This window comes from Sparus aurata, chromosome 11 (assembly GCF_900880675.1).
Source record: "Sparus aurata chromosome 11, fSpaAur1.1, whole genome shotgun sequence".
NCBI lineage: Eukaryota > Metazoa > Chordata > Actinopteri > Spariformes > Sparidae > Sparus > Sparus aurata.
In genome coordinates, this window is record NC_044197.1 from 14,196,253 (window position 1) to 14,211,912 (window position 15,660).

A 15,660-nucleotide genomic window follows, 5' to 3' on the forward strand; every position below is an offset into this window, starting at 1 on the left:
GGTTTAAGAAAAACCATTAAGTGAACAGGAAGAACAGAGTCTTACCTCTCAGAGCTAGCCCTGAGTTTCATTCACTCACCATGTCAGTGTCTACAAGAGAACACAGAGAGAAACAAATGAGACCTTTAAAGACCCTTAACCCCCCCAAAAAACAGTCAATATCTAATAAAGATCTTTATTTCAGATTTTAAATAGATTTACAAACCATAAGAAAAAAAGAAAATATAAACAAGAAAAAAAACAAACAAAAAAAAAACATCAAGTGATCGTCAAATATCCACATGTGCATATCAAGGTAGAGATTGTAAACAGTCCTTTGAAGCCAAAAAATGAGACTCCCCGGGGTCGGGTTGGAAAAGGATGTTTGTTTGTTTGTTGGTTGTTTTTTTTTTTTTTTTCCTGAGGTTCTTGTAGTTTTTCTATAATCAACTGCTGGCTTTTTTCCCTCAGTGATGCTGCCAACCATTCGGAGCTCAGAGAACTGGGGGACGAGTGGGGAAGAAAGACGATTAAGGAAATGAAAATAAAATAAAAATAACAGTAGTTTGGACAAAAAATAAATCCCATTCACCCTTAATTATCAAAACAGAGGAGGGAGGATCATTCATAGGCTGTGTTGGACATCGGAGAACTCATTTCCGAGCATTCAGGGCTTGAAAGATGGCTAACAATTACTGTCTGGTGCGCTGTGTCAATTTGGATGTGCAGAATTTCTCTGCCATTTGATAATTGTGTATAATAAGTTTATAGATTTACTCGTTCTTCCATGAACAATCCTGGGTATTTTTCAAACAATCAGGTCAATATCCGTAGCATGTTATATATAGAAGAAAACATTGCAGCTCACGCCACAATTTGGAAATACAAGATTACATCAAAAACGTAAAAGAGCCTCCCCTCCCAAAAAACACAACAGACAACCCTCAGCCCATTCACAATGCAACAGTTTTAGACAGAATTGAGTAGAGGACACTCGTCCCTGGACACAACCCCAACCCTTATATCAGATCTAAAACCACAAACACATCATAACAGCATGCTAGTGGAGAACCACAATCTTCTTTTCATGCTCAAAAGGTCAACCCCGTCTCCCCATGCCTTTCCATTCCTGCGCTTCTTCTCTTCCATACTTCTCAGCACATCTTATAAATGGATCAGCGGACATTCGCACACAACAGAAAGATGGTTGACAATTTCATCGGAAAAACACTGCTGGGTGGTGGTCATGTGTCTTGAGAGTGCAGCAGAGTGAGCGCTCCCGGCAGTGAGAAGAAACCACAAGGCCTCAGAGAGAAAAAAAAAAAAACAACAACCGTCAGTCAGGCCATTTTCATTCTTCTGAATCACTCACACCGCTTTGAGGTAACAGGGTTCATTGATTCAGGTGAGGCAAGATGGCTGCAGCCCATTCGGGCATTTCACATGGGGAGAAACCAAAGAAGAAAAAAAAAAACTGCCTGTACACACAGCCACCACCAGAGGGCGAGCTCTGCTGAGTGTACAATCTCACTCCTTGTTTCTTCTGCACTGGCGACTACTCTGAGTTAGAATAACAAACCACCTACGAATGTAAATACGGATACCTCTGCACGTGTCCGTCTCAAACTGCAGCTGGCTTATAAAACTCTAGCTGGAGTCGAGTTCACACGGCTGAAAGGCCCTCACTGCCACGTTTAAAGCACTGCATATTAAGTAGGTTCAAGCACTGACTGCATAGGTTTTATTTTAAATACAGTACATTGGATTTCATGAGCAGCAGCAGGCTCGGATAGCTGTTTCCTTATGCATCCAGGCCACTGGTAGCATGTGATTGTGTGATGAAGGCTGTGTGGCAGTCGGTAGAGGACGTTGGTGAAATACTGATCTACATTCCATTCTTCACTTCAGCTGTTGGGATCTTACCTATCTCACTCACCGCCTGGACAAATCTGACAGGTGCTGCTATAAATAAACTTATTCGTGCGACCTTGTGAGCCTGAACATCTCCCCTCTGCTACCTTTGCTTGTCTGGCTTTGACCTGCTGTGTTTATACACTGTCTGTCTCGCAAGTCATTCAGATCTGTGATGGAAGGGAGTGAGGGAAGGCACGAGGGAGTGTGAACAACAGCCTTTTTTTTTTCTTTAAATGGATAACTTCTCTGTTTGAAGCAGCAACAAGCCCAGGGGCTCGAGAAGGTCAGAGGTGAAGCGTGGCACGGCTTTACACAGCCTGCTAACTCAGAAGTCTAACACACACACACACACACACACACGGCTCAGAGATGCACATATTGTGGGCCAATTTTGCTTGTTTTACTCTGATGTGACCTGACCTGTGACGTTACATTCCACCCTGCTGAGAAAACGTTGATTGAAACTTGCCCTTAACACAGGCTTTGTTCACTCGCAGCAGGAACATGAAATGTTGTTGAGCTTCTGCATCTTGACAATATGAGGAAATTTAAATCAGCTGTCAGTACTCTAAGTCGGACTGCTGTGTGTAACACGTGTAACCTCTACTCAGACAAAATAACTGAAAAATAAGAAACAAGAAAATAAACAACTCTGTAGCTGTCTTTCTTCGATGCATCAGCTTTTAGTGTGCATATTGTGACTGCACATGTGACAGAAGGTAGACGGGGGGGGCTGTGCTAAGTGACGATGATGAGGGGGTCGGTGGGGTTCAGGAAGAAGAAGAAGAAGAGGGGACAGGGAATTACAGTTCAGTCCATGATAAGAGAGGGCGGTGTGTGTGGGGGGGTCAGGTCAGGGGGTGACATCACGGGGAGGCATGGTCAGGAGTCCTCGGTGCCCGAGTCGTCGTCGTCATAGCAACAGTCCTCGTTGTCGTCCTCGTCCTCGTCGTCCTCGTCCAGCTCCTCGTCGTCATAGTAGTCATCGTATAAGAGGTTAGAGCCGTCATCTGTGGGCGGGACTTGGGTGCGGACACAGTACTCGTCCAACGTGACGGGAACCTTGACGCCGTCCCGCTCTGCGTCAGCTTTGGTAGCCAGCACTTGTTTCCTATGAGGGGGAAAGACAAACACAGTTAAGATGAGATGACAATCAGCGCTTCACAGGTTTTCCACTATTATTCTGAATATGACAATATTCAATACAATATTGTTAGAGGGCAGCTCCGTGCATGGTCATGGATGTGGCAGGCCAACTAGCCAACAGTATGCAAAGACTGGGATAGAGATGCGTGCCACAAAGAAAAGTCCACATTTCTGGTTGAAAGGAGAAACACACCTACCTTTGAATATAATGAAAGATTACAATATCAACAAGTTTTTATAAATTGATGCAAATGTCTTAGCGCCGATTTTTTGGAAGAAGGTGGTTTAACCAATAAAATAGGTAAGTCGTATTTGCACAGTTGTACGAGTACACCACCGGTGGATACATTTTACCATTCGTCTCGAGTGATCCGACCACAAGTGGACAGCTTTATGCCCGTCAATTCACACCAATAAATGCGTCTTGACATGTGTCTCAACCAACCTCGTGTGATCTGATGTCACTTCCCTGCTTCATATGCAAAGGGACTACATTCATTGGAACAAACAGATGTGACATTTCTTACACAAAGAAAGAAATATGTTCATGTGTAATATTTGCCAAACTAAAAAGAAGGCCTTAAATAGTTAAGAATTGCATTTCACAAAGTTTATACATTTTCTCCTATCGCCAACACAAGTCAGAAAATGTTTTATGGGAGTCTGAGGACTTCCTCCATGCGTGACGAAGAAGTAGCCTCTACTGGTTACCGTTTTTGTAACATTTGAAATGCTTACCTCAAACAGCTCTAAACAAGCCTGGCATACTGACACTTTTTACGAAGAAAGAAACAACTTAATGTTTTGCATTTAATGCCAAATTTACAAGGATGCACAAATGATTTAGAATTTTCTGCAGCTGTATCACAAAATTTGTCTGGATCACTCAGGATGCACGTTGATACCAAATTTGAATAGGGCCTGAGAATTATACTTATTTCAATTCAAAGAGGCAGGTACAAGTGGCTGCAACTGTTCCACTTTTCCTTGTTTTGATGTGAAAAACGTAATGTTGGGGCACTTTAATTGGAGTATGCACAGCTGCCATGTATAAAGATTAGAAGGAATATGGTCTTTGTCGGAGCAAATACGGGGATAATTATTTTTGTGCATGTAAACATATGGGCACAAGACAGGTTCCCATTTGAAATGTGAAGACTGCTGTGTGTGTGTGTGTGTGTGTGTGTGTGTGTGCGCGTGTGTGTGCTTCTCCTCCTGGTACCTGATGATCTCGATGTATTCTCTGTCTTTGCCCTTGCTGTCCCTCCACTTGCGGTACATGACGGAGGCGTCCACGTTGGCTGGGGAGAAGGTGTTGGGCTCGTTCAGCAGAGAGATCACACTGAGCAGGATGGTCCTGGGAGGAGTGGAGAGAGATTAAAATACAGGCAAGCAATACAGGAGGAGGACAAGGACACAGAGGAACACGGGGTAGGAAGGGAAAGATGGAGGTAAGACGAGACAAGAGACATTGAGAGTGCGGGACAAAGAGGTGTACAAAGATGGAAAGAGAGAAAGAAAGGACACAAAGAGAGACAGAGAGGGGGAGGGGGGGAGAGACGCCTGCTAAACCCCCAGAACATCCATTTGTCTCTGCTGTCATCTGTTGAGTTTCAAGAGACGCTCATTAGAGAAACTAATAGACAATGGTGTTATACGTTATTTATACGTTGACTCTTGTGAATCAACTAGTTGAACTGGGTCTAAAAAATTGTGCTCTCCTCTTTCCTTGAGACACAATGTGGGACTGATCATCAGCTGGAGGGAGGCTCAGGGCCAATTACTGTGGACACAGTTATATCCAGCTATGAGAGTTTGTGGGTCCATAATGCATAAGTGACAAAGCGAAGGCGAGGGCTGTGTGTGTGTGTGTGTGTGTGTGTGTGTGTGTGTGTGTGTGTGTGTGTGTGTGTGTGTGTGTTGGGGTGGGTGGTGGTGGTGGTGGGGGGGGGACAGAGAACGGTAAAGCAGTGGGGTGTTGAATAAATAAATCTGTCATGTAAATATATGAAAAAAGGGATATGAATTATACATCATGTTTGGATGTTTGCTGCCTTTACACAGCAGGAAGTTGGTTGGCAGCTGAGAGACGATCTCAAACTGTCATGACTCATAGCTTCGAAAAACGTCCATGAGCAGGAGAGCCAATAACCTATAAGCTAATATTAACAGAATCATTTAATTATGTTATAATAGAGTTGCTTTTGCTTGATACTATTTAAATCTAAGACAATGGGGCTGCAGAAATAATCTAAATTTAATAATAATAATCATCATCATCATATTATGGCTAAATGTCAATATTCAGAAACCCAATTTTGATGAGGTAAAAAGTGTGAAAAAACAACAACATTATAATGAAGTAGTGTAGAGCTGCAGAGATGTCCTGGCCTTCAAATCTTGTTCTCCAGATCAAAGAGAACATGTTTTTGACCCAAACAAATGTCACATCAAGATGGTTTTAGTAGCTTTTTTCAGTGAAAATGAAAATTGGGAAGCAAAAATTATTTCCACTACTAATAAAAACCATATCGCCAACATATTATCTGTCAAAATAATTAAAACAATTTTTACTATATCCGTGCAAATCTATAAGTCACATAACAAACAGGGTTAGAAAAAATGTTGCACGTAACAGGCAGGTTTGTCAGGTCTAAAAAAAAACAAAAAACGATACATTTAAAAAGGTTCTCCTGGAAGTTTGTATCTCTTTGAAAGCTTTGATTTCACTGTGGATGTCTGGAATCAGTCAAAGTATACATTTTTAACAAAGACATTTCAAAACAGATGCCAGACCACAGCATAATTATTATCTAAATCCTGATAGGTGGCAGGAAATCAATCCAAAAACATAGTCACGTTTGACTATTGATTCTTTTTCCTTTACTGTTGCATCTCGAGCTGTTGTAAACAAGTGAATTTCGCCATTGTGGGATAGATAAAGCCAGTCTGAAATCCTGAACTTAGAACAAGCTATTTCTAAGAGAGAAAGCAACAAAACCCAATGTTAGTTCAGAAATTGAGACTGCTATCAGAAACTAATGACCAACACAGCTTCCAAAACAACACAGAAGTTCCAAAGAGCCCCTGTAATCATTTTGCCTGTAGAGATTGCTGCACAATGAGATAATTGGGGAAATGTCGACAGCAGAACAAGGGTAGTTATGTGACATCCCATCGAGGTGAAACACTACTGGAAACTAGCACCAGTGAAGAGTAATTCCAGCAATTTATCTGACCAGACAACATTTTGATCCACATTTGATCTTTGTCTGGTCAAAATCAGAGACAAGTGACAGATTCAAATAATTACATTCAAAGCAGCAGCTGTAAGCCTCTGGACAGAGCTGAGGGGTGAACTTTAGGTAAAAAGTCTGACGTATACTAGAGCCATGGTAATTTGATGTTTGATGTATATGCACGTGGCTTCAAAACTTCAGTCATTTAACTTATCTTATCTAGGCTTATTCTGCCTAAATCTGTGTGCTCAAGTACACTTTGTATGTTTCGAGCAGTGGGCAGGCTGTCAGCTCCCTGAGAAGCGGTTAACGCATGTTCAAACTAAGAACATAACCTACCTGACGTTCTGTGTGGGGTTCCACCTCTCTGAAGGCAACTCCCCGCTCTGTGGGTCATCCACTGGTGGGTGCAGGATGGAGATGCATACGTCTCCATTCTAGGGACACAATGGAATACGCAAACATGTTCAGACAATATTTTTGTTATTACCCCTTCCAGTTCTACTGGAAACATATCACTGGAATCTGGTGTCTCTCCTATTGTTTTACAAGCCAGTCTTGCACTTATAAAACAGCAAATCCACATTTAGTACACTAGCTTATAAAGGCTATGTGGGACTACTATATGTCTTGTATTGGTCTTACCTCATAAATGTTGGGGTGCCACATTTTGGTAAGGAAGCGGAAAGCAGGCGGAGAGTATGGGTAGTCGATGGGGAACTTGATCCGAGCCTGAGGGTGACAGGAGACATACATTAGCATAGTGTTTATTGACACGTTTCCTTGTTCCTTGCCAGCAGACAAGTCGCGACTGCTTCCCCTGAAACTTTTACTGTTGTGGAAAACAGTTTCTTCCACTTGTTAGGTCAAAAGAGCCTTGCTGTAAAATAAAAGGAGAGGTGGATTCCTTTACATATCGTTGTAGTGCACTAGTGATTTCTTTTGGATATAGAAAACCTACTCGTACATACTTTTGCTCAAAATTACTGTGCAGGTGTGACACAGTCTCCCGAGGGTAGATTAAGACAGAATGCAAGTCTGTACAATGCTGCAGAAGTAACGCACACACACATGCACATAGACAGCTGCAGGGGAGAGGAAGGGCTTAATTCTTAATGTTTTCTTCACAAAGACCCGTGTTTGCGGCACTGGCGTCAACAAGCGGCCGCTGAACGAAGCCCTCCACAATCATGCTGATCAGCCTCGATAGCGATTGATAGAAGCCTATAAATAGGAGCTGTGGAGTCATGGCAAACCCTACTGAGGTGGCTGAGTATGGAGGAGCTAATGACAGTGTAATGTAATATGATGTGGAGGAAGGGAGGGAGGCATTCAGCTGCCGAGTGAGTGCGGCTTTGAGAAGCACCGGTGGGTGAGGGGTGGTTGCTGGTATAAAGACATGGTGGGGGTTTGTCTTCTCCAGCTGTCACTACAGCCCAAGACAATCCACTACTCACAGCCGTGTTCTGCCATTATATGTCCTCACACTGAAACCACACCCATACACACACACACACACACACACACACACAGTCACACACTGTATAAATCCTACTGTGTGTCTCTGACCCCTCCTCTCGTTCCATAAGGCGTGCCATGGGAGGGACGGGGAGGGGGACACCGGCTCCACTGATTACACACACGCACGTCACTCACAGCATGAAACCTTCTGCTGACCCGCCCCCCCCCCTCCAGAATATACACACACACACACACACACACACACACACACACACACACACACACACACACACACACACACACACACACACACACACACACACACACACACACACACACACACACACACACACACTTAAACTTGCCCACATTTGCTGATTCGGCATGGTCAGCTGGTCCTCACCATGGTGAACCAATGAGCAGGAGGCAGGGGTAGCTGCATGGGAGCTTGGGAAGTGGTGGAGTGGTAGTGGGAGGAGGTAATGGGGGATTTCACTGGGAATGAAGGGAGTTGTACTCTATATAATACTATTTCTCAACATTAAAGTCTTATCCTGCTTTGCCTGCATTTAAACCAGGCTGTATAACACTCTAATACTCTAAGAGTGTGACCTGTTAAGAGCAACTGTGTTATCTGTTAGAGCTGCTTTTCAGTGTCCGCTGTCTGCGTCCCATTTGCAGAAAAACAGAATAAACCCGCTGTCGTCATGTAACAGCAGACTGGAGAGGAAACACTGACAGTCCTGGGAGAATGACGCTTGTAGCCAAAATAAAAAAAAACAAAAAACAAAAAAAAAACTAAATCCCAGGGTCTGACTGACCCTGCCAGAAAGCTGGCGGCCCTTCGGAGTGCAGGGTTCAAACCAACATTGTACACATTACAGGCTGGCAACAGTGCAACACGTAGCAGCCAGCAGGAGGAGGAGTAAGAGGGCCAAGCAGCAGCAGCGAGGGCTCGGTTTGTCTTCAAAAACAATAAAAGCATCAAGATCATATCTGTCCAGTGGCTGAGAAGTCAACAAAGAAAACCATATCTGGGGAAAACTCTACATCATGTCCAACTGTCAACACGTCTGTATTTTAGTTTTTATGTCATTTGCTGACACTAATAAGATGAGCAGACAGCAGAGAGAATGCTTTAAATAAACCACTCATCATTCAAGCAATCTGAATCACTTTCAGAAAACATTTCATTCTTGAGGCCGTTCAGCTGAGTGTTTAGGCCATGCCAACACTTCCAGTAGGCAAACTGGTTCATCATGTTTGTTTGTTGGTTTGTTTTCCAAAAAAGACAGTATGTGAATGAAAAGCTCTTCAGCAGCTTGACTTCTGAAAGCTCCGGGTGGATTTTGTTCACGGGCAAACATCACCAAAATCTAAATCCTTTTGCAAAGAACATCAGTTTATGTCTTAACGATATCTTAGACACAAAAAGACAATTAGACGAAGAACAAAAGATACTTATTTACTCTGGAAAGCGTTGCTGGTTTCAGCACATAGGTACTTCACGCCTGTACATTTCTTAAAAAAAAAATCTCTTTGAATCCTGTTGTTGCATAAACACTTCTCATAAAGCAGCTTCATTCATCTCAATCCTGCGGGTCTGAAAGAAAGCCACGAGTAAAGCAGAAAGGTGCATTAAGGATAAGCACAAGCATTGATCCCTGTAAGAGGGTAAGAGCATGATTTCACAATGCAGCTTACTAGAGCGCTTTCAAACCATATTCCTTGCAGCACAATGACACAAACTGTATGCAAACACAGGTCATGCATTCTTATGGATACAAATTAGAGCTCTATGACACTACGTCAAAATAGAATTGACAGTAAAAAAGCAGGTTGAGAAGAGAAAGCCGCGAGGATGCAGAGAGCAGTTTGTCCTGCAGGCAACTGAAGACGCGTGATGTGGCGCTTAATCTCACTGACCAGGTCACCCTGGCAGCAGAGGGGAGGGCTGACACCACTGACCTGCCCACGCAGGTGACACCAACCACTGGATTGATGGAGAGAGGGAGGAGAAGATGGACATATGGATGGGAAGCTGTGGGCTGAACACAGACGGGCTGCTTGGTTGTCTCATTTGCTCTGCAGCAGCAAGCAGCTCATCTCCTTTCTCACCAGCACCAAGCAGACTAAAAGAGGAAAGGGTCTCAGAGTATCAGCTTTCCCTTTCGAGTTTCCAAGAATCATTCTCATGTTAAAAGCCACACACTGGAATAGGTTTATGGCGTGTTCTGCACCTTTCCTATACTCCCATCTCCAGGAGGTATACTTTGCTTCCGACATCTCAATCGAGATCTGACCATCACAAAGTGCGAGTCCCTGCAACATGCTAACCGCTGACTTGCATGTCATGCCTCATAATTGGAATGAGCACAGGATTAGCAGCATCCGCGGTCAAAAGGTGATCCACTCTGGACAGCTCATTGAACCGTAGGACATAAAGTGAAGCCAATTTCCTGCCAAGCACGCAAAAACAGGTTTGTTACAGAGAATACTGAACACAAGGTCAATTTACTCGTTCTATGAAGAACTTTCTTGGACCATGAGCGAAAAAAGCTGCCTTGAAGAGAGAACAGGATCAACAGTTATCACTCCCACACCCCTGGGGCAAAATGACAGCAAGGCAAAGTAAACCAGGTCAATGCAAAGACCCTGAACAGATCATTCTGTTCTCTCTGTGCACCTCTTTACCTTCGCTTTTTTTTTTTATATGCATTTCTTCCCTTATTTAACCAACCTTTCGTGTGCTCTTTTTTTCTCTTGTTCGTTTGTTTGTTGCCTGATGCGGAGGTGGGCCAGGGAGGTGTGGAGGAGCATTGTGCTTGCTTGCGCTTTTTTTCTTTTTGTGAATGTGCAGCTTCCAGTTTAAAAAAAAAAAGGGAGTGCAGAAGATGTGTATATAAAAAAGAGCTACAATCAGATTTAAAACCCAGTGCTACTTAGATATTGGCATTGTCGGGTTGTTAAAATGTGAAGATGCCATTTTTTTTCTGCCAAGGTATGAAAAGAGGTATTGAGTATTGGTTTTTTTTAAACTAGTAGTAGTTTAAGTTTAAGTCTATAATTCTGGTATCGTGACTAGAGGAACATGGTCCTTGAGTAGAGCTACTTCCAAACCCATACACTCAAACTCAGGAGGAGGGCGTTGAAGAAAGGTAATGGACCAAAGGTTGAAGTTGTGTCCCAAACTGACTCTTTGATGACCAGCCGTGTTTCAGAGGTATGATCACCACACTGGTGGCCCATACAGGAAGAGAAGAAAGACCACATGGCCTGGGCCTTCAGGGGACAGTTATAACTGTCTACTGGGGCCTCACACTCACCTCTATTAACAGCAGGCTCTCCTTTCAAAAGAGGCACCACTGCAAGCAAGAGTACTGCCTGCTCTTGATCTGCCCGTTTCTGTAGTCCCTCTTCTTTCTCTCTCCCTGCTCTCATTTCTCTGTGAGACAGCCAGAGGGGGAAACATGAGCCAGGCTCAGCCCAGCCGAGCCCTCTGCGGCCGGGTTGGGTCCTCTCGTCTGTGCCCTCCCCTCCGCTGAAACTGCGTGGCTAACATGGTGCGGTTACAAATAATGTAGCAAGCACCCCGAGGAGGAAGGAAGGAAGGAAGGAAGGCACAAACACAGTCAGCTGCTCAACAGAACTGGGTGCCTGTCCATTGATTGTAGAAGCTAAAAAAGACAGACACGCCTAGGCGAAAACTTAAAGGCAGCACTCATCTTCTTCATGCCTGCTGTGAAGAAGTGGTCAGTCAGTGTTTAAAAACCACTTGACAGAAACATAAAAGACATTCAGCTTCACAGTATATTTTGAGTTGCACGGACCCCATTCACATCACATCATAATTAGACACAAAACAAAAATGTAAATTAAAGCTGCCAGGTGCTGACACAGCAGCACATCAAACATCCTCTTTCATAGATCCCAGGCTCTGTGCAGCTCTGTCACTACACACAGAGAATAGTTTCTGTTGTACATCACTGTGACAAACTTTGCAGTGAAACACAACCAGATGTGTTCACAGTCGTGTTTACAGAGCATGCAGTACCTTTTTTTTTAGCTGCTTCGATGCTTGACACAAAATGGAGCAAGAAGAGGTAAAATCTGTCAAATGTCACCTGACAGTCTCTGGTGTCACAGAGAAAACAATGTCCTGGTCCTTTAGTGGAGTTCATGGACATGCACAAGTCTTTATGGCCATTCTACTTGTATTGATCAGATAAGCTGGTCAACATGGGGAGCACAGATTTATGCTGATTTTACTCCACTGTCCAGAGAATAGCAATATGATATATATCTATAAAAACAATTCAAATAAAATTTTCAAACAGAGTTCATCAATAATCAAAGGCTAGTTGTCTTATTAGTTCCAGTGAAAGTAGAATTTGTGTGTGGCATTTGTGTGAAGTACGGATATGAAACCAACAGACAATAAAGTGAAAAAATAAGTTAGGATAGTTAGGATAAGTTAAATCTAAACAAAATAACAAAACAAAATATAAAATGGCTCCATACAGCTCATCTGGCTCAGTCCAAGTCTCCAGAGGCCCAAATGTACAAATGATTTAAAACTGTTATTTATGGCCTCGATGGACGGTTCAGCTAGTGCACCCTCTTCAGATCGGATGCATGCTCACGCTTTTAGCTTATTTCCGTTTACTTTAGTCCCCATCTACAGTTCTTCAGTTTTTTTTGTTTTTTTTAGGGGCATGCCTCAACATGGTTTACTGTGAAGCTCCAGAAATTTTTTGTGGGCTACGAAACTTCACCCGACTTTCGAATGGCTTTTCTGGACAATTTATGCCTTAAATCAGAGCTATATAGAGATATATAGAGATATAGAGAGATATATATCTATATCTAGAGATTTACTTAAACTAATACTACTAATATCAAATGAAATATCTAAACATGTCCCCCTTCAAGGTTTTAACATTCAAGCCTCAGATTAAAAAAAAAGGGTGTATTTTAATAAATAAAGCAGCCACTATGAACCTCACAATCACAGGACATTATCAGGCTTATTGTGTACAATAACAACACACACCGTGGGTCACTGTCCAAACACTCCTTTAAGTTTGTACTCTGAGGGCAGGCCAACCAATTGCTCTGCTTCATACACATCCCAGGACCACCGCTGGCAGTGGGACTGACTGGCCGTCTGCCAGTAATCATCAGACACTCAGAGCCCAGAGGGAAACTTCACATGACAAGGCAGAGGGTATTTGCACAACAGATTTTAAGCTTGGAAATGTCTCAAAACAGATAAATGAGTATCAGCATCTGCGACTATTGTTAGACCTACTGCCCATGGCCAATTATTAAAGATAAGGCTCCGAAATGTTAATGTGTCTCTGTCCAGTGTGGGCCTGCAGTCGCACAATGTAGTCATCATAGTTTGACTCTCTGAGAGCAACACCCATGTGAAATAAATACCTGACTCAGCCAGGTTTCATGTGACGTCATTACCCACCCTGTTTCAGAAGAACAGCCAGCTGCTGCATGTCATACCAGCTTGTTTGTTTGGGTTGCCAGCTCAGATCAACATGGGCGTTATCGTTTTTTTTAATTTTTTTTTTTTTGGGGGGGGGGGGGGGGGGGGGGGTGGGGGGGGAGCTTTTTTGTTAGAATATGGCAAACAGGTTGGATGGAAACGCAGCTCAGAACAATGAGTCACAACCAGGCCGTGGATTTCACAGTCAGGCTGTGCATTCCTGTCCCGACAAAGGAATCCTGTACACAGCACCCACACAGATACGCTGAACACCGTCTACGGTAGCCCAGCCGGGGCCCACTGCTTGTGTTCACAGGCTCGAAAAAGACCAGAGGCTAAAAGAACAAGCTTCTCAAGAACTGGAATCACCAACGCACCGTACGGCTGAAGTGATAGAGCTGCTAATAAATGCTGTGCAATCTGAACACAATGAGAGCCTTCACTGATACATTACAGTTTAGCTGTAATATGCAAACACCTATGACTATTATGGGGGTTAGCATTATGAGCCCATGACAAAAAGCTCTTGTAAAAGAGACCATTTACAATTTGAGTACGCCGTTTTTGGTTTGCTTCTAAGACAAATTTTCTTTCAGGGCCCTGACCTATATTATTCATCTCTCAGACAGGACTATGATACCACCTTCATAAAAGCTTATTATTTTTCTGTTTGATGGGCAATAAAATGACTATCTAGGGCAAGTTTGAAGCAGCACTAACAAGCGTTTTCTTTGCCAGACAGTAGAGTAAATTGGGAAAGCAACAATCCCCTCAGTGTTTCGCAATATCCTACATTTATCTGATCCCACAAATCGTCAGCAGGATCTCTGCTATGGCAATGCTATCCTACGTTGGCAATGTAGGCGTAAGTCTAAAATCAGGTGCTGCAGCTCCAACTTTTTAGGACAAAGTAGTACTAACCCAACCAGAAGTTCACAGGTCAAGGGTCGAAGCAAGGGAGCCATGAAAATAAATGTAAAAGCTGACAAACATGTCACTCTAAATGAAACTTACAATTAAGTGGTAAGTACAAAAGACTATTTTTTTTTTAAAACCAAGTGGTTAATAACTGAGTGGAGACTTTGGTTCTGCCGGCCCACTGTGTCACAAATACTCAAAAACAGGAACAAGACATCAGTGGAAGCAACACATCTCCCCTCTCATGGGAGGAAGTATGCTGAGAAAAACAAATTATAGTTAAAACAAATGAAGTTATAAAGATTGGGGATGTCTACATTTTGAAGGCGAAGGATTGGTTCCTTTGAGTGAATTTGACTAAACAAACAAAAAGCCTGTTCAACCCGGGGCTGCTGACTTGTAAAGATAAAACACAAAAGGAGAATGATTTAATTAGTTGGATGATCAGCTTGGTCAACCATAGTTATGTTAAAGCTAAAGGCGGTTATGCTAACAACCTTTTGTTTCACACAAAAGTAACTGTCAGACGTGATCATGTGCCGACTGTCACTACAAAGCCACCTTAATTAATCCACATTTTGAGGGGGAAAAATGTAAAACTTTCGGTGTGTAATAGCAGGCAACATTTCAATACAACAATCCTGATTGAGTGGAGTTTGTTAAAAAGTTGGAACAAAGAAGAGGGGATTGTTTTATTCCAAGTGAACGGCGACACAACTACCATTAGCTAAGTTGACGCTATTAACTGTAACCTGCTGTTGTTGAGGACGGTAACTAAGGTTAACCGAGGCTAACGTTAACACTTGTGCTGTCCTCTATGAGTAAATTACATAAACGTAGGCTAAATCTACAAGCTACAGAACAATAGATCGACTGCTAGCTAACATTAGCTACTCACCTTAAAATAACCACCCTCGTAGTGTGTATTTGGGGGTCCGAATATCGCTACTTCCCAGTTGTACATGTCCGACTCGTCCACCAAAGTTATTTTGAAGCCTTCGACGGGCTCATCTTGGAGACTTTTCATCTCCAGCATTAGTGCTTTTTGGGAACTGGCTACATGATGTCCATGCTGAGCCATATTCCTCCAACGAGTTGATATAAATATATCAGCAACCCACCACAGCTGTGGCTGCGAGTAAAGGACAAAGCTAGCTCGGCACAAACAATAGCTATCAGTAGAAGGACGGAGCCCGCTCGCACAGGAACACGTTCACGTTAGTTTCTGTTAATATGGTCCCAAAACAGGGTCTGAAAATCGCGACTGGGTTTTATTTGGTCAGAGCTGGTGCGGCTTCCTCTGTTGTTGTGAACAAACCCGGGGAGCCCCAGGTATTAACGACCATCTCAACCCACTGCTATCAAGTCAGACACCATCTCCACTCCATTTCCGGTTACAGCTTTCAAAATAATCTCCTATTCATATTCTCAACAAGCATTATGACTACATATTGCGACGTCACTGTGACTTTGTTTATATATATTTTGTTTATATGTGAAGTG

At 43.0% G+C, this 15,660-nt stretch overlaps 1 protein-coding gene across 1 annotated transcript; it reads right to left on the reverse strand.

The window, feature by feature from the left end:
- Positions 1–298: 298 nt before the first annotated feature.
- cdc34a (cell division cycle 34 homolog (S. cerevisiae) a) lies at positions 299–15,536 on the reverse strand. Its single transcript, XM_030434139.1, has 5 exons — positions 15,056–15,536; positions 6,924–7,010; positions 6,618–6,715; positions 4,262–4,396; positions 299–3,004 (listed from the first exon to the last, which is right to left on the reverse strand). The coding sequence occupies exons 1-5, from the start codon at positions 15,236–15,238 to the stop codon at positions 2,776–2,778; spliced, it is 732 nt and encodes a 243-aa protein (XP_030289999.1). The 5' UTR covers positions 15,239–15,536; the 3' UTR covers positions 299–2,775.
- Between the last annotated feature and the right edge of the window lie 124 nt (positions 15,537–15,660).